Consider the following 19,265-nt stretch of genomic DNA (forward strand, 5'->3'; position numbering starts at 1 on the left):
GGATTTCCAGAAGCCCAGCTAATCATCATTATAGCAAGCCTACAGCTACCCACTATGAGATTTATATTTGCCGTATGTTTAGAGATTATGATATATTCTGAGGGTCAAACAATTAAAAGGATCCATGAATTTCTCAGCCTTGCAAGGAACCATTCAGAAAGAAAGCATTTATTCACATCAAATATATGATCAGATTAAATTGGAAGGTAGCATGGCAAATCTCACATCATGTCAGATATCATTACTGCACAACTGAAAGCATTCCTAGTGATTTGAAATTTTTCCACATAGTACTTTATAACTTATTTGTAGTCCAGACCCTCCCCTCAACCACTGAACAAAGGATAGTGCCTTGTAAAGTCTAAGACATCTCATTTTCTATTTTTCAGATTAAATCACTGTACGCAGATGAGGCTATGTTGTAGTACAAACAAAACCTGAAAATTTAGAGGTTTAACACATAAAACTTTATATACAGAGAAAAATGAGAAGGTGATGGGGGTTTAATAATGTTTTCTGAAACAAGTGAAAGAAAAAGAGAAGGGGGGTTGGAATGGGTCAACAAAGTAGAAGAAAATGTGTGATCATGAACAAATTAAAGGATGATGGGTAATGAATATTGGGATGCTGAATAAACAAAAAATATGAATGTGTTTGGATAAAATTCGTCATCTTTCAAAACAAGAAGTCATTTTATCACGTCTACAGAAACTAGCAGCATAAGGTCATGACTTAGAAATATCATGGTGAATATCAGAGGAAACATCTAAAATCGTTTCAAAGGTTATCCCTGGGAAGTGGGAGTGGGCGGAAGGAGGGGCTGGGCAGAGTGGGGCAGGAAACCTGTTAGATTTCATTATAAGCCTTAGGTTCTCTTTAAGTTATGTGCATGTATTACTTTGGTAAAGATAAAGATTAATTTTAAAAAACCCGAAGATATATCTGGTAATTTTGGCATGAAAGATACACACCTACAGTCATGTTTTCTTTTAAAGTTGGATAACATGCCCAGAGGGTACTCTGTTATATTGCAGTGAATTCAAGAATAGTTGCCCTATCCTCCACCGTCTTTCTCCTTTCATTTGAAATGAGTTTCTTGGAAAGTACTAATGTGGAGCTAGAGGAGGGGAGTAATTTGCATCTTATGAAACTATTGGTTATTAGAGGCGTAAAGTCTGGAAGAAGATTTAGAGGCAGGGGAGGAATAAGGGAATTAAGGAGCTTAAGGAAAGGAATGAAAGATAGATGATTCTATCAATAGGCAGATAGAGCAAACAGAGGGAAGAGAGAACTCCCCAAACTGCGGCTTACATACTGTTTCATGAGAAAGTCTTTAGATCCCTAAGTAGTCTGTCTTTACACAATAGATGCTTACTTAGTTGTAATAATGGAAACTCAGAATTCCTACGTCCTGTATCCAGGAGTATTCCAAGTTGCAGGCATCTGGCATTGTACTCTGCTCCAGACTCAGACTCATAACTCCTTGTTTTTATAGACTTTCTTTTTGCACCTTTTTTTTTTTTTCATTTAAAACTATCACCACCACCATCACCACAACAAAGCCACAGAATAAATGATCACCTTTCACTCAGGTAGGACTAGAAGAAATGGTTTTAACTTGAATCTGGAAGGAAATTAGAAAGAAATTTAATGATGGAAACATTTTAAAGGAGACTGCCTTCGCATTTATTTCACGTGGCTTTGTTTGCGATAGAAATAGACTAATTTTTACAATGCTTCCCAAATTTAGCATTCATCCGAAACAAGGGAGCTTGTGAAAACACTCTCTGAGCCCCACCCCCAGAGACTGATTGAGCAAATCTCTGGTGGGGCTGGAGAATTTGTATTTCTATCAACCAGGTGATACCGATGCCACTAGTCTGGGACCACACTTTAAGACCCTCTGGATTGATTCTTTGACAGTTTCTGAAATCCCCTGCTCCCCATCTCTGTCGTCTTTTTAGAAATATGATGCACTGGGTGAATGCCTAAGAACCTCTGCTTGGGTCAACTGCTCCATATTTTCACACAACTGTACTGATACTGTTTTTTTCCAAAGAGACTTTGTTTGGGGGGCAGCTGGTAGAGTGTGTCAAGTCCTCACTGAAAGCTGCCTCCAGAATTCCCTGCATGGACTGTCTTGCTTTTTTCCTAAAATCTTTCCCCAGAAGGGCATAGAGGAAGGGATTGAAGCAACTATTGGCAGAGGCTAAAGCAAGAGACACATGGTCCCAGGACAACAGAGCTTCCCCAAAGGGAGTTTCTGGGTCAATAAACAGTAAGAGGGCTCCAACAATGTGGTACGGAGCCCAGCAGACAAGGAAGACAGCCACCACCACCATAGCCACTCTCAAGGTTTTGCTCCGAGACTTGGTGAAGCGTCTCCGACGCATTCGGAAGATAATGAGGCTGTAACAGGCCACCATGAGGATAAAGGGCAACAGGAAACCCAGCACGAGCCTAGTGATGGTTATTGCTACCTGGGGTGTTGGCACTTGATGGCCATATGCAAACTGGCCTGAATCATCATCCTGGAAATCTTCCAATAGCTCCCACGTGTATGAGGAGTTGCCGGAGGCACTAGAGAAAAGCTCTAAATCAGCAGGAAGAAAAGCATCAGAGTTCTCCAGTGGGTTAGTTCTGTGATCTTCAATGGGAAAATCACTGGGGATTGTAGCTGAGACCTCATCAGCTGGTTTAAATACATTATAATATGGATGTTGAACAGACAATCTAGCTGAATCCGTAGGGAGTGAATGTCCAGAAGTTCTTTGAAATATTTGAGAACAGAGGCCAGCGGTGGCTGCCCAGGGACAATCATTTGTTTGCTGAGAGAAAGAATCGAACCTATCATCCATTTCTTCAGGCAGCTCAACAATGGAGTTGTCAAGAGACCCGTTTTCCAGTAGATCAAAGTTGAAGTCTGAATAATCTAATGATCTGTAGAGACCAAAATTGTAGCCACACATACTATGGTTGTCTATAGTGAACGTTTCCCGGTATATGAACACAGGTATGCACATTACAAAAGCCACCACCCAGATACATCCACAGATAGTGAAGGCTGTCCCCACGTTGCGATGATTCTGGCACCAGATTGGCTTGAGTACCAAAAGACAGCGGTCCAGGCTAATGGCGGTCAGCAGGAAGACGCTGGCAAACATGTTGAGGACAATGATGGAGGGGATGAGCTTGCATAGGAACCAGCCGTAGGGCCAGTGTCCTTGGAGAGCCAAGTGAACCAGGGAGAAGGGCAGGGAGAGGCAGCAGAGAAAGTCAGCCAAGGTGAGATGCAGAAACCAAACTGTGCTCACACTTCGTTGCATCTTTAGGCCAGCCACCCACAGCACCAGCCCGTTGCCTGGCAATCCCAGTAGGAAAGTGAAACAGAGAATGACCATGGAGAGAACTACTTGGGGTTCATCCCAGGGCTGTGATGGTAGGTCAGTTGAATTGGTCTCAGCAGAGAAAGACTCCATTGCTAAACTTTTATAAAAATATAAACAAAAATGTTAAAACTATCTTTAAAAAAATGCATATTCTTAGAATTCTAACCTCCCCACATAAAGATGTAGAGTCACAAAGACCCTCACGCTGTTTTAGTTTTATTTTCCGACTTCACATTGGATTACACAAACACATTCCCTGAAAGACAATTTAAAATCTGCTGTATTGACATAGAGAACAGACTTGTGGTTGCCAAAGGGGGTGGTGGGGGAGGGGAGTATTGGGAGTTTGGGATTAGCAGATGCAAACTAGTATATATAGGATGGATAAACAACAAGGTCCTACTGTAGAGCACAGGGAACTATATTCAATATCTGTGATAAACCATAATGGAAAAGAATATATATATATATATATATTTATAGCTGAGTCATTTTGCCGTACAGTAGAAATGAACACAACATGGTAAATCAACTATACTTCATTAAAATTTAAAAAGAATTTTTCTTTTTTGGCCGTGCCCTGCACCACCTGTGGGATCCTAGTTCTCCAACTAGGGGTCAAACCCAGGCCCTCGGCAGTGAAAGCTCAGAATCCTAACCCCTGGACCATCAGGGAATTCCCTCCATTATGTCTTTTAGAAACACCCTCATTTTTTCCTTTTGCTGTCAAATTTATCAAGAGTTTTTTTCCCTCTTTGCGTTGATTTCCTTACCACTCATCATTTCTTTCTTATTTGTTTTTTGTGAGTATAACTTGAGAAAAATAGCTTGATTATTGCAGAAACAGAAATCATTCATGGAGATAGGGAATTCCCTGGCGGTTAAGGGGTTACGACTCCACGCTTCCACTGCAAGAGGCGCAGGTTCCATCCCTGGTCGGGGAACTAAGATCTTGCAAGCCAACTGGCATGACCAACAAAACAAAACAAAACAAAACAAAAAAAGAAATCATTCATGAAGAAACTTGGAAAAAATAAGCAAGCAAAAATAAGAAAATAAAAATGTCATATACTACTAGTCAGGGATTACTATTTTAGTATCTTAATTTACATCCTTCTGGATCTTTTTTCACATACATATATGTATACTATATGTATGTATATTTTTTGTTAAGCAAAATTTAACAAAATTAGATTATACTGTGCATATCGGTTTAAAATTATTTTAATTGTGGTGAAATACATATAACATAAAACTTACCATCTAAACTATTTTTAAGTGTACAGTTCAGTAGTGTTAGGTATATTTACATTATCGTGCAGCCAATTTTTAGAACTTTCTCATCTTGTAAACCCGAAACTCCATACCTATTAGAAAACAACTCCTCACTTCCCTTTCCCCGCAGCCCCTGGCAATCACCATCCTACTTTCAGTTTCTATGCATTTGACTCCTCTAGATACCTCATCTAAATGTAATCCTACAGCATTTGTCTTTTTGTAACTGGCTTATTTCACTTGGCAAAATGCCCTCAAGTTTCATCCATGTTGTAGTGTGTGTCAGAATTTTCTTCCTTTTTAAGACTGAATAATATTCCACTGTATGGATGTACCACATTTCGTTTACCCATTCATCTGTCGATGGATATTTGAGTTGCTTCCACATTGTAGCTATTGTGGATAATGCTGCTATGAACATAGGTGTAAATGCATACTGTTTTATATAAACTGCTTTCTTTTATCTCTTTTATCAGTTAGCAGTCTCCGCATTATACAGTAACATTGTACCTTAAGGAATACTCAGACTTTATCCATTTTTTCCAACTGTCCCCAAAATAATCCTTTATACCTGATTTGTCAACAATTATATCCAGTCTAGTCTAGGATCACACTGCATCAGGATGTTTCTTAAGTCTCTTAATGTAGCATTGTTTCTCTTTTTCAAGGATACTGGCTTGTTTTGGGGTCTGTTGTTCTCACCACTCACTTCACAACCCTTTGTAATTGGTCTTCTGCCCCATCATGCTGCTAAAACTAACTCTAGATAACAAACCCAAGCATCTTTTTCTCTGTCTTTATCCTCCACAATATCCATGTCATTTGATACACTGGCTTCTTAACACTTTCTTCTCTTGGCCTCTGTGACATTACCGTTCCCTGATTTTCAACATTCCCATAAACATACCCTACTTTATAGCTTTCCTGAACAACTCACTATTCCAAGTCAATACCATTTTCTATTCCTTGGTTAGTGCTGTTTACTTCTGTATGGAATTATATCCTCCACCTTAACCTCCTCTTTCCTCCATTCTTAATCTCTATCTGTTGAAATCCTAGCCATTCTTTAAGATCAAGCTCAAATATCTCTTCCTTGAAACTTCTCTTATAATCCCAGTCATAATTTATTTCTTCAGCCTCCTATTTTTGGGTGTGTGTGTGGGGGGTTGAACTTCTTTTCATATTCTCTGTGCAATGATGCATTTCATCTTGTATTATAATTCTTTTTGTGGCTGTCTTATCTATCATTCTGGCCTTAAGTTTCATAATGGTAAAAAAGAATCTTGTCCCTAAATGCTCGTTCCACAGAATTTAGCACAATTAAAGATTACTTGAATGGATAGATGCTCATTTTGGGGGTTAACTTTTTTTCCTTTTCAACTAAATGAAAAATTCTTATTCTTATCCATTTAATCCAGTAAGGATGCTGTCTCTTCTAACTTCCTTTTTTGTTTTCCAGTTCCTAATTCTTACTGGCTATAACAGCATTTTATGTTTCCTTTTGTAGAAGTCCAAAATACTTGTGTGACTTGAAGCTGTTCTGCTGAGTTAACTACAAGCTGCCATAGGGATTAGCAGAAGTTAAAATAACTGAGACAACAAAATACTAAAAAAGAAGAAGTGATTCTCATTCTCCTTTCGGTAACCTTGCTTATTCCAATATTCAAGTCCTGTCAGGGTCACTTCCTTTGCTGTTGTATGTGGCAGCTATCCCTGATCCTACACACATATTCACGCATAGACCCATAAAATATTGAGAGACCGATAGAGTCATAGAATTCTAGGACTGAAAGGAAAGTTAGCAATCATCTCTTCTTGTCTCTATTTTTATTTTGTAGTTTTGGACACTGAAACTCAGCAAATTAGGGGACTTTTACATATTCACAACTAGGGGGGTTGTCAAATCCTAGGTCCAATGACTGTCAGGCCAATACCCTTTTTACTACAAATAATCACATAACTGAAAAGCCTTTGGTATTGCTAACAAAGGGAAAGGCACCAAGAGCCGCACAATAATAAAGAATAATAAGGACATGATAAAGATTGAAAAGAGCAAAATTCCAATACAAAGAAATTGAGTCATCTGGCGTGAGCTATATTTTAAATATTACATAGTATCTGTCTTGAAATGAAAGCATATATGAATCAGGATCTTAAAAATCTTTCTGGGCAAGATAACATTTTATATTTTGACAAGTGTTTTGGCTCAAAAGTACCTCTACATTTTTTTTTTTTTTTTAGTTTTCAATACTGAATTGGCTAACCAGTAATTAAAAAGATAAGTAAAATCCTGAAACCAAAATTCAACTATGACAGGGAAAGAAAAATAGATTCCAGAATCAGAACTAATGATATGATGACAGAATCAGTAGCAATAAGGAATGAGCAAAATAAATAAGAGAAATGGAATGAGGAAAAAATATATATATATTAAGAAAAAATAGGCAGGGGCTTCCCTGGTTGTGCAGTGGTTAAGAATCCGCCTGCCAATGCAGGGGACACGGGTTTGAGCCCTGGTCTGGGAAGATCCCATATGCAGTGGAGCAACAAAGCTCGTGTGCCACAACTACTGAGCATGCGCTCTAGAGCCTGCGAGCCACAACTACTGAGCCCACCTGAAGCCCACGTGCCTAGAGCCTGTGCTCTGCAGCAAGAGAAGCCTGCACACTGCAGTGAAGAGTAGCCCCTGCTCGCTGCAACTAGAGAAAGCCCACGCACAGCAACAAAGACCCAATGCAGCCAAAAATAAATAAATAAAAGAAATTTATTAAAAAAAAAAAAAGAAAAAATAGGCAATCAATGATTTGGAAAACAAAACTATTGGAGAAAGCTGGAATCAAAGGTGAGAAGGAGAAACAGCCAGTTTAAGAGAGGGAAAAATGATGTAAAAATTCAATATTAGTTCCAGAATGAAAATATTAAGAACAAAGATAAATAGAATGTGGAATATTTAGAAAAAGAAAAAGGTGGACATGGAAATAAAGCAAAAGAAATAAAAGTTGGGGAAGGAATAAGCGGAAATAGAAAATAATGACCCTCAAACCATTATCAATAACGAGCAAAACAAGCTGGGCACAAGCCCTCAGGTGGATCTAGGTTTCCTTACCAAAAACCCGAGATAGTAGCTGAATACTTCAGCATGGATCTGGAGGTCTCCACGAGTCCCGTCTTGACCACAGTCAAGAATGTTTAGGAAATTTGCTGAGCACCTCCTCTTTCCTCTCTCTCTTCGTTTCTGATGATAAATGAAACCCAACACTTTTGACAACTATCTGACTCCACAGGAAGAGTTTCAAAGTGAGTCATTTCTAAATGTTTCATATAAGAAAAGTACGAAAAACAGAAGTGGGAGAGCATGGTTCTCAAAAATTTTCTGCAGGACACAGAGTATGCTTAGAGAGAGAGTACTTTTGTACATCAGCTTCCCACTTTATAGGTTTTTGGATTTGTTTTGTTTTGGAAATGCACAAAAATGATCCTATGGTATGTGAGAATAGGGGTGGGGAGTAACTGGGGGGAATGACGTGCACAACCCCATGTAATGAATTTCAAGTAACATCTCTTATATGCTTAATATGTGTCAGGGAAATGTGTCATGCAAAAATCAGATGAATTAAACTATGTTCTAATCTCTAGAGATTCACAGTCTGGTGAGAATATGTACCCATACAACAACAACAAAAAACACCTGTAATACAATTCAGACTATAATGATAGAAATAGCGGTAGAAGTAAAACAGTAGAAAATAACATGTAGGGGTGTATTTAGCCTGGGGCAATCTAGGACAGTCTTAAGGTAGGAATAAGGTCTGGGCAGGTTCTTCAAGAATTATGGGACTTCTCTAGAAAGAGGTGACAAGTTGTTTACTTTTACTATCTTTATTATTATTATTTTTTGGGCCATTTCAGGGCATGTGGGAATCTTAGTTCCCCGACCAGGGATCGAACCCGTACCCCCTGCAGTGGAAGTGCAGAGTCTTAACCACTGGACCACCAGGGAAGTCCCCACATCATACTTTTTAAATTATTCTATATTATACCATTTAGTCAATTATTCCCCTTTTCATGGATATTCTGTTTTTGTCAAATTTTAAAGCAGTTATAAACAATGTTTCAATGAGTACCCTTGCATTTTACACATCTATGAAAATTTCTGTAGAATAGTTTCCTAGGACTGTAATTGCTAAATCTATGTATGTGAATTTACATTTTTGAAAGGTATGGCATTTCCCACTAAAGAGATTCCACCAATTTACACTTCCAACAACGGTGGCGAGGGTATCTATTCCATTTGCAAAAGGTAAGGTCTTTATTATTAAGTTCAGTATCATAAACAAGAACTCTGCTCTTAATATAGACACTATGCTTTGCACTGTAGAAGATGCAGAAGCAATGAAAGATGTAAATATATAATTATAATTGAGTAAGGGCTGCTAGCAGGGTGGTCCTGGGAACATGGAAGAGGGAAAGACATTCTCACTGAAACAAACATGAAGATAACGCACTGAAGAGATAACACTTGAGCTGGGCTTTAAGGCTGGGTAGAAATTTGACAGACACTAATAGTGCTATAAAATAATTTATCTGTCTCTCTGCCCTACTAGACCAGGAGTTTGTTCCTATCTCCAGAGCCTGCTACCATGCCTGGAATAATACATGTCTGGGGCACCAATGAATGAATGAATGAATGAAAGTTTGGTTGAAAAGGATGTTGGCTTTTGAATATAATTCAAAGAATTAATTTGAGTCTTTAAAGTTGTTTCTGGTGTGGATCCAGTTTTACTGATTCCTTTTTCTCTAAAGATTATACAGCAATTAAAACCAGTTGGAGAACTTCCAGCTGTATTACTTGGATTTTCAGATCAGGAAGGAAATTACTGAAAACACCTTGTGAATAGGGCTCCTATTTCTAGATGGCTTCTGTCCCTTCTTATAAAGTACTAGTTTTATGGTGTAACGTGGAAAACCTGGGGGGAATTTATGTGATTCTCTTCTGTTTTGTTCCTTTTTAATATCTAATTATAAGTTTCTAAGCAGAGATCAGATGCTTTGGAAAGAGTGAAATTTTGAATATATGTTGCAAACACAGCCATATTAAAACATTTTATGAGTCACTGATTAATTCTACATTTTCAATGATGGAAATCTGTAGTCATTTGGCCAAAATAAAAATTATAGAATTGTATGATCTCTAGCCTGCTCTGAGAGAATTAAAAATAAATATATGACAAAGTTTCTGTCCTTAAGGACTTTGACGAAAAATGATAAGATTCATTATTAGACCAAGTATAATTATACTCTAAATGAAAAAATAACCAAGTGCTAAAAACTATGGATGACATAGACAAATGCTATGGCTAGTTAGCAAAGGACAAATCTGATGAAACCTGGTGGAGGTTAGAATTAGCTGGAAAATTTTCATGGAAGAACATTCTTGAGGTGAAAACTGCTCTAGATTAGGAATTTGAGTTCTAGTTTTAGTAATAACTAAATACTTGACCTTGGGCTGGATGCTTGACCTAGAATTTTTTTCTTAGATGTAAAATTAAAGGGTTGGCTCGAGTGATCTTTAAGGTTTCTTTTACATCTAACGATCTATAATTCTCCCATTTCAAGTAGGGGGAAAACACACATTAAGGTGGAGGTAAGCCCAGCGTGAGTGAACGACACAGGTAAAGTGGTCTGGCTGGAGTAAAAAGCACACAGGGAGCAATAGAAGGTGCGTAGAGAGGCTGAGCTTGAATCCCAGCTCTGCCACTGACTAATTGTGTGGTTGCACAGGAATTTTTCAGATTCTGTGTTTTCATTTCCTCACCTGAAAAACAGGGATTGTGTCAGGTTTTATTTATTGATACTCAGGCCCATTTCCACTCTTATTATTTCTCTAAGTGAAGCCTGGGTACTGCATTTCCGAGACTGCCTCTCAGGCAGGGTCTGCCTAGGCTCTGCCAGAGGGGCATGTTCATGTGCTCTTGGGAAGTGAAGAGAAAAGGGAATCATTGTATTTGATTCTTTTCTTTTGAGATTAATTTTTATTGGAGTATGGTTGATTTACAATGTTGTGTTCGTTTCTGCTGTACAGCAAAGTGAATCAGTTCTACATATACATGTATTCACTCCTTTTTAGATTCTTTTCCTATAGAAGCCATTACAAAGTACTGAGTAGAGTTCATTGTGCTATACAGTAGGTCCTTATTAGTTATCTATTTTATATACAGCAGTGTGCATATGTTCATCCCAATCTCCCAATTTATCCCTCCCCACCCTTTACCCCTGGTAACCGTAAGTTTGTTTTCTACATCTGTGACTCTATTTCTGTTTTGTAAATAGGTTCATATGTACCATTTTTTTAGATTCCACATATAAGTGATATCATATGATATTTGTCTTTCTCTGTTTGACTTACTTCACTCAGTATGACAATCTCGAGGTCCATCCATGTCGCTGCAAATGGCCTTATGTCATTCTTTTTTATGGCTGAGTAATATTCCATTGTATATATGTACCACATCTTCTTTATCCATTCCTCCGTTGATGGACATTTAGTTTGTGCAGAGTTTGCAAATATGTTTTAAAAATAAAAGAACAAAACCATAAAATAGCATAAACATTAAAAATATTAAAATAAAAAAGAGAGAGATTGAAAGGGGGATCATTTATTTTCTGGCTCCTTCAGCAGCAGACAGCTCTGGTGGGTTTCCGTAACAGAGGTGGCAGGTGTGACCTTGGCAGCTGCTGGCAGCTGTGGGCTCCGGCAGGATTACTGGTTTCAGCAGCAGCTGCAGCCCTGTGAGAATTTCTCTTCCAATTTTAGGGAAGTACCTTCCTGAAGTTATATTATCTTCTCCCCCTTTATTCCTCTGGTCCTTCCAACACTTTTGCAACCAAGTCCTTGTATTAAATATCTTGTTTGAAATACCTACAATGGTTTTGTTTTCCTGGCTGGGCAATGACAGTTGGGGAATATTCACTGTACCTACTCTATAGGACTGCTAGGAGTAAATAAATTAATACATGCAAAGTGCTTAAGACACTGCTGGCACATAAGCATTCAATAAATGTTAGCAGTTATTATGTCAAAAAACTAATGTGGCTTCCAGTTGCCTATCGTATCAAAACTATTCTCCCATCTTGGACTCTTAGCAAATAATTTACAGAATGTTCCCTTCACATTGTTAAGTTACATCCTTTCTGTCGAATCAAATTCTAACCCATAGCCCTCAAGGATGTAGATTTGACACACTCTCTACTCCCTATAGTATAGCTGCCTAATTATGCACATAGTTATAATAAAACAAAGAGCACAAACTGAAGAACAAAGTCACCCAGAAATTAAAGTAATTCAGTCAAAAGGTAAATAAAATAAAACAAACAAAAACTGTTAATCCAATCATAATAACAAATATCTGATGCACTGATGCCTGGATCTTGAAAGAATCCAGCCAAATTTGGCATGATGAATCATTCAAATCTGAGTGGTTTAAAGAAAATTTAGCAAACTTTGTTTCTTCTATTGATTTATTGATTATTGATTTTCTATTACAATATGTATCCAGGGCAGTCAGCCAAGGAAGGGAGATTGAAGGGGAAGTAAACTGAGTGTTTTCATGAACACCCTTTGTGACTTTAGTTCCATGAAACCCAAAATGGACCAGGGACTAGGTTTCAGTTTGTGTTTATCTGATCTAACGAGAAGGCATAAGAAAATTTTGCAGGGGTGACAGAATTCAGGATTATTGAGGGGTAGATGGCTCTCATAAATGTTTTAAGTGTAGATAAATTTTTGAGTAAATTTTGATGGATTTTTTAGGGTAGCTATCCTATTTGTGCATTATTTAGAAAATGTCTTCTCCATTTCATTTATCCTTTGCCTTTTCTTCCCCATTTCATTTCCACTAGAATGTGGGCGAAGAAAGTGGTGATACAAAATGATGTTGGGTTGAAAACCACCCAGTTTTTCCTTCTGTGCAGGGAAAACCACAGGTCTCCATCTCCCATGTGTCTCCTTTACTTTCACACAGGACACTTCACTTCTGACACTTGTGGTCACCAAATGTGTGTGTTTTTTTCCCCCCACATCAAACAATTCTGCAACATCAGCTGGGTGTCCTACAATTTAACTCAATTCTGACACTGTCTACCTGGAGATAGCATCACATCCCACAGGTTAAGGGCTGAGTTCCACAAGACTGCTCCCCACTTCAGATGCCAATCGCAAGTTGTAGATCTCCAGGTTACCCACAACTTCTCTCTGTCTTGGCTACAAATCAGAGGTTCCCATGACTTTCTTCCCCTTGGATTGGATTATTCGCTAGAGTGGCTCACAGACTCAGGGAAACATTTATTTAGGTTTACCAGTTTATTAAAGGATATGATAAAGGACACAGATGAACAGCCAGATGAAGAGCTACATAAGGCGAAGTCTGGGAGGGTCCTGAGTGCAGGAACTTCTGTCTCCAGTAGGGTTGGGGTGTGTCACCCTTTCGGTACATGGATGTGTTCACCAACCTGGAAGTTCTCTCAACCCCATATTATTGCGATTTTTTTGGAGGCTTCATCACACAGGCAAGCTTAATTATTAACTTCATTTCCAGTCCTTCTCCCTTCTCAAGAGCATGGGGGGGTGGAACTGGAAATTCTAAACTTCTAATCATGGCTTGGTCTCTCCAGAGCCCTTATCCAGGAGCCATCCAAGATCCCACCCAGTCACCTCATTGGATCAAAAGACACTCCTATCACCAGGAAATTACAAGGGTTTCCCTTGTGTCAGAAACTGGGGTCAGTGACCAAATACTAGAACAAAAGATGCTCCTAATGCTCTTATCACCTAGGAATTTACAAGGGCTTTAGGAGCCGGGGGCACAGATCAAGATATATATATTTCCTTTTATAAATCACAGTAGCATGCATACTCATTTCAGGTGACGTTTTTTTTTTACAGCTTCTGAAATTCTAAAACTGAATGTGTCTATGTTTATAACTACCTAAACAAACATGATCATTCTTGTTCCAAATATAAATTAATATTAATAATAGTGATAACTTACACGTTGAGGACATCTACCAGACACTGTGCTGAGTGCTTCATTGGCTGCATGTTATTTAATTCTAACGACACCCCAATGATGAGATAGGTACTAATATTAGTACCTCATTGTCAAAAAGGACACTGAGATGCAAAGAGGCTAATGAGTTATCCAAATTCACACCACAATGTAAATGGCAGACTTAGAACCAGACAGCTGGCCTCCAGAGCCTATGCTCTTAGCCACCATGCTGCCCTGTGAATGCTAATCCGGTCCTGTCTCCGTGTTCGTGGAAGTTATGTTCTATAATGTCACCAGGAACACTGAATTAGCAGACACTGGACCACTGCTGCTAGGGGATGTATGGGGTTGAGTTCTGCCAGCCTCTGGTCACTGCATTTTGGTCAAATGATCAAATTTTTTTGCCCTCCGCACCCCTGTTGCTGCGCTCTCCTCCGTGGCTCTGAAGCTTCCCCTCCCCCACCTCCACCCCCCACCCCACCCCGTCTCTGCCAGTTGAGGGGCTTCCTAGTGTGTGGAAACTTTTCCTCCTTCACAGCTCCCTCCCAGAGGTCCAGGTCCCATCTCTATTCTTTTTCTCTGTTTTTTCTTTTTTCTTTTGCCCTACCCAGGTACGTGGGGAGTTTCTTGCCTTTTGGGAAGTCTGAGGTCTTCTGCCAGCGTTCAGTAGGTGTTCTGCAGGAACTGTTCCACATGTAGATGTATTTCTGATGTATTTGTGGGGAGGAAGGTGATCTCCACGTCTTACTCCTCCGCCATCTTGAAGGTCGTCCTGAGAAACCTTATTTTATATTGTTGATTCATTAACTTTGACCTCTCTGCCAACAGCACTATAATTCATGCCCAAACAAGATGAACTAACACATATATATCTCAGCCTTCTTGTGCTTATGGACACTATATAGCACTCCAGCGCTATGCTTAGGGGTCATTTTAAACAGCAAAATCACCAACAAAAAGTACGAAAATGCAAAAAACTTGGCACTAAATAGGCTGTGTAAAGGATCCTTGTTTACAGTAAGAGAGATGAAACAAGAAGGCAGAGCGCCACCTGGATTGACCTCAGCTGATGATGCACTTGTCTAGTGACTCAAATTGTTTTGCCACCCTGTGCATGTTAGGGAGTGACTGTGAATGTTGATTTGGGGGTTACGAATAAATTTAAGCAAATAGGCAAACTCACAGATATTGTAATCCATGAATGAGGAGGATCTACTGTACTTGCTAAAAGTTGTATATTCTGTCCATTCTCTGGATAGAGCTGTTAGGGCAGAATTGCATATTGGTTAAGGACCCGGGCCTGGAGACACTTAGATCTATGTCTGTCACTTGTGACTGTGGACAATAATTACTTAATCTCACAGCAGGATAATAATAGTACATATCTGTTGTTAGGATTAATAATATAATGCACACAAGCATGCAGAACAGTACTCAGTACTTAATAAATGCTACTCTTTACTATAATTCAACCAATAGGCACAGGAATACTAATTATTCATGCAAACATTTAAATATAAGGGATAAGCAGCTGTTATGTTTGTATCAGAAATGTAAGGATTTCTCTCCTGACACTTAAATATTGGATGAGTAAGTCAATGAACTTTCTGTATCTCAGCAATTTTTTTTAATGAAAATGGGGATAATGCTACCTACAGGCAAGACTGTTGTGAAAAATGAATGAGATAGTGTATATGAAAACACTTTGTAATCTTAAAGGTGCTATGTAAATATCAGGTAATATTATCATAATTATTGTTATACAAAATGTTTATTGTTGAAATCAATAACTAAAAACTTAGTTGATTCACATAGCACCTGTTAAATTTTATTGTGAGGTATATAATCCATTTGAAAGAGTGTCTATAATAAATATGTACATTTTAAATAATAATAAAATGACTACCATGAGCTTACCATCCAGTTTTAGAAGTAGAATGCTACCCGTATCTCTGGAGCACCTCCTGTGCCTGCCCTAATCACCTTCCTGAACCCCACCTCCCAAGAATCCACAACTGGGAATTTTGTGTTTATCATTTTCTTACATTTTAAATATGGCTTTGCCATTTAACTGGATACCCCCAAACAATACAGTTTTAGATTTGTCTGTTTTTTTTTAAAGGAATTCCTTTATTTTTACTATATTTATTTATTTATTTATTTATTTATTTATTTATTTATGGCTGTGTTGGGTCTTCGTTTTTGTGCAAGGGCTTTCTCTAGTTGCGGCAAGCGCGGGCCACTCTTCATCGCGGTGCGCGGGCCTCTCATTATCACGGCCTCTCTTGTTGCGGAGCACAAGCTCCAGACGCTCAGGCTCAGTAGTTGTGGCTCACGGGCCTAGTTGCTCCGCGGCATGTGGGATCTTCCCAGACCAGGGCTCGAACCCGTGTCCCCTGCATTGGCAGGCAGATTCTCAACCACTGCGCCACCAGGGAAGCCCTGTCTGTTTTTAAACATTGTCCAAATGGACAATTTTGTTTTATCTTTTGTTAAACTTACTTTTTTCTTCTCCTAAAATTAAGTTTTTGTGATCTATCCATGTTGTCCATAGCAAGTAGTTCATTCATGTTCACTATTTATTTACACTATCCTGTTACATGAATACAGCACAATTGATTTGTCCTAATGATGGACATGTATTTCCAATGTCTTGCTGTTATAAATGATAAACAATGCTGCAGTGAATTCTTAACTACTGCGGCACCAGGGAAGCCCTGTAGATTAGTCTTTTTAAGAATTTCATATAAATGGAGTCATACAGTATGTACTCTTTTGGGCTTGGCTTTTTGTTGTTGTTGTTGTTTGGTATAATGTTTTTGAGATCTATCCATGTCATTGTAGGTGTTAGTAGTTCAATTTTTAAAATTGTTATCCCTGAGTGTTAGTATTTGATCCTCTTTATTGCTATTCTATTTATTTTATTACTATTGTATGTCAATATGACAGTATTATAGGGATACACCACAATTTGTTTACCCATTCACCTGTTGATAGACATTTAGTGTTGTTTCTAGTTTCTAACCACTGTAAAAAAACTGCTCTGAATATTTGTATATATGTCTTTTTGTGAACATATGTTTTAGTTTCTCTTGGGTAAATATTTCAGAGTAAAATGCTGGGTCATGTGATAAATGATATATTTAAATTTTAAGAAAATACAAAACTATGTTTTACAAAATGTTTGTGCCATTTTAACTCCCCACTACCAATGTCTGAAAGTTGCTCTGTATTTTTGCTCCATATTCTTGCCAGCACTGTTTGCTGTCGTCAAGTTTTCTTTTAAGCCATTATATTAGGTGTGCTGTGTTATCTTGTTGTAGTTCCATATATATATATATATATATATATATATATATATATATATATATATATATATATATATTTCTTGTAACATCTTTTTCTGGTTTTGGTATCAAGGTAATATTGTCTTATTAAAATTAGTTGGAAAGTGTCTTATCTCTTCTTTTTTTTTAAGAGCATTTGTATGGGATTTACATTATTTCTTCCTAAAATGTTTGATCAATGATGAAACTTTTTGGGCACGAAGGTTTGTTTTTGTTTTTTTGTGGGAAGGTTTTTAGTTATAAATTCAAATTCTTTAACAGGTACAGGGCTATTCAAATTTTCTATCTCTTGAATTATTTTTGGTAAATTGTGTACATCAATTACCATTTAAGTTATTAAATTTGTTGGCATAAAGTTGTTAATAATATAGAGATGTGGAAGTTCACGTTTCATTTTATAATTTCATATTCTCTGAATTTTTTGCAAAGTATATGTAGGGTCCTTACATTGGGGGATTTGGGGAAATGGCCAAGTTAATAAGTTAAATGATTGGACTTAAGCAGAAATCTTGTATTATTCAACAATTATTACTGCCTACTATGTGAAAGGCAATGTGCTGGGTGCCAAAAAAGCAAAGTTCTTGCCTTTATAGAGCTGATGGTTTAGTGGGAGATATTTGAAGAATAATAAAATGTTAGGTACAACGAAAAGGTATAACAGAAGCAAGTGGAAGCATTAGAGTAAGTTCATCTAAAGGACCTGGCAAAGTCACAGGAGGAGGTACAATTTGAGCTGATATGTGACCATATTAGTTTGCAAAATTAACAAGCTAGGGGAGAGTGTTTAAGACAGAAGGTTTAATGCATGCAAAGGTATGAAGAATATGAAGAACATGGACAACTCAGGAAACCTTAAGTAGTTGAGGATTACTGAAATTTTAAGTGAATGTCTGCTTTAAAAAAAAAATCTTGGATCTCTTTTATGGCCTTAATATCTATATACCTATACTTATTTATTTACTATATATATTATACACACACACACCTCAAAACATCCTATAGTAATGGATATGCCATTACCCATTTTCTGTTGATAGACATTCATGTTGTTTCCATTTTTCACTATTACAAACCATGCTGTAATAAACATTATTATACATACTTTTTTGCACACATTAAAAACTTCTCTAAAATAGCTATTAGTGGATTTGCTACACTGAAGGTTACCTACAATATTCTGTCAATTCTAAATTTACCTTCAGAAATGCTGTACCAAATTACCTTCCTGCTCACAGTGTACGAGAGTAGCTGATTCCCCACCTCCTCATAAGGGCTAGATATTATGATTCTCTTTGAATTTTAAGATATCACTTTGCTACGCAGGGTAGACAAATTAGAGACAGGTTTCCAACCAGTCAACATAATGAAGTGGTGAAGATCACCGCTGTTGCAGTCAGACAGCCTTGAGTTGGTATCTCGGTTTTCCATTTGCTGTCTGTGCTACTTAAATCAATTAAGTGATGGAGTGGTGGCAAGTTTACCTTTGGAGTGTACGAGGCATGTGTTTATGGAGACAGTATAATCTATCATTATAATAAGACTGGGAGCAAACAGCGGCTATTAAATAGTTCATGGTGCTTTCCCAATGGGTCAGGAATGAGTTGATCCCATTTACAGTTTAACACGGGCAAAATTTCCAAAAAGATAACGAGAATACACACTGAAAGTGTGGCAGACTATTTCAACGGTGCCGTTCTCGAAACTCTGAGATAAAAAGGTGTTATAAAGCAATGGATCAGGCTGGGTGGCCATTTTTGAAGTTTGGACTCTGAAGGTTAAAATCCACCACGTCTGTCTACGCCTGGGTCATACACTTTCTGTAGGGACCCAACTGGGGAATACCGACGGGCGGATTCCCCTTTTCTGCTTGGAAACTACGGTTTCTAAGACACTTCTTAAAGTGACTCTTGGAAGAAAGAAACTCGCCCGACTTCACGAAGGTCGGCACCCTCCCAGAGCAATGCGGGCCCTTGCCAGAGCAAGATGGCGCTTTCCCTCCTCGCTTCTCGGGGATGGAGAGCTCCTTAACGGGAATCACTCACTTGGAGGCCACCCTTGCCCTTACCCAAGATGGTGAGTCGCGCAAACTCACCGTTTCCAGGTTTCAACATGGCTTCCCGGACCCGCAGCACCGGAGGTTAATCTCAGGAACCCAGCGGAACTCTCGCGGAAGTAGCGTAAACGGAAGTTGTTGCGTAACGCGACTC

The 19,265-nt window shown here is 38.3% G+C and overlaps 1 protein-coding gene across 14 annotated transcripts; it reads right to left on the reverse strand.

Annotated features, from left to right (window-relative positions):
• Positions 1–152: 152 nt before the first annotated feature.
• On the reverse strand, positions 153–19,254 carry C3AR1 (complement C3a receptor 1). 14 transcript variants are annotated; one of them, XM_082420259.1, is made up of 5 exons: positions 19,151–19,236; positions 14,895–14,972; positions 11,071–11,190; positions 7,771–7,899; positions 153–3,486 (listed from the first exon to the last, which is right to left on the reverse strand). In XM_082420259.1, exons 4-5 carry the CDS (start codon positions 7,803–7,805, stop codon positions 2,025–2,027), a joined length of 1,497 nt encoding a protein of 498 aa, XP_082276385.1. In that variant the 5' UTR covers positions 7,806–7,899; positions 11,071–11,190; positions 14,895–14,972; positions 19,151–19,236; the 3' UTR covers positions 153–2,024. The 14 variants fall into 14 exon arrangements, 10 of the variants coding, with proteins under 10 accessions (XP_082276385.1, XP_082276386.1, XP_082276388.1 ...); XM_082420260.1 differs by lacking the exon at positions 14,895–14,972 and having other exon boundaries at positions 19,151–19,222; XM_082420262.1 differs by lacking the exon at positions 14,895–14,972 and having other exon boundaries at positions 11,071–11,175; positions 19,151–19,221.
• Between the last annotated feature and the right edge of the window lie 11 nt (positions 19,255–19,265).

This window comes from Balaenoptera physalus (genome assembly GCF_965194825.1).
Source record: "Balaenoptera physalus genome assembly, chromosome: 13".
Classification (NCBI taxonomy): Eukaryota; Metazoa; Chordata; class Mammalia; order Artiodactyla; family Balaenopteridae; genus Balaenoptera; species Balaenoptera physalus.

What these genes read in the sequence shown, in the direction of transcription:
- C3AR1 (XM_082420263.1), bottom strand. Translation starts at nt 7,805, where the DNA reads ATGCTGAAGTATTCAGCTACTATCTCGGGTTTTTG. An exon ending in GCTACTATCTCGGGTTTTTG is followed by an intron (nt 3,487 to 7,770) that starts GTAAGGAAACCT and finishes TTTTTATAAAAG; the next exon opens with TTTAGCAATGGAGTCTTTCT.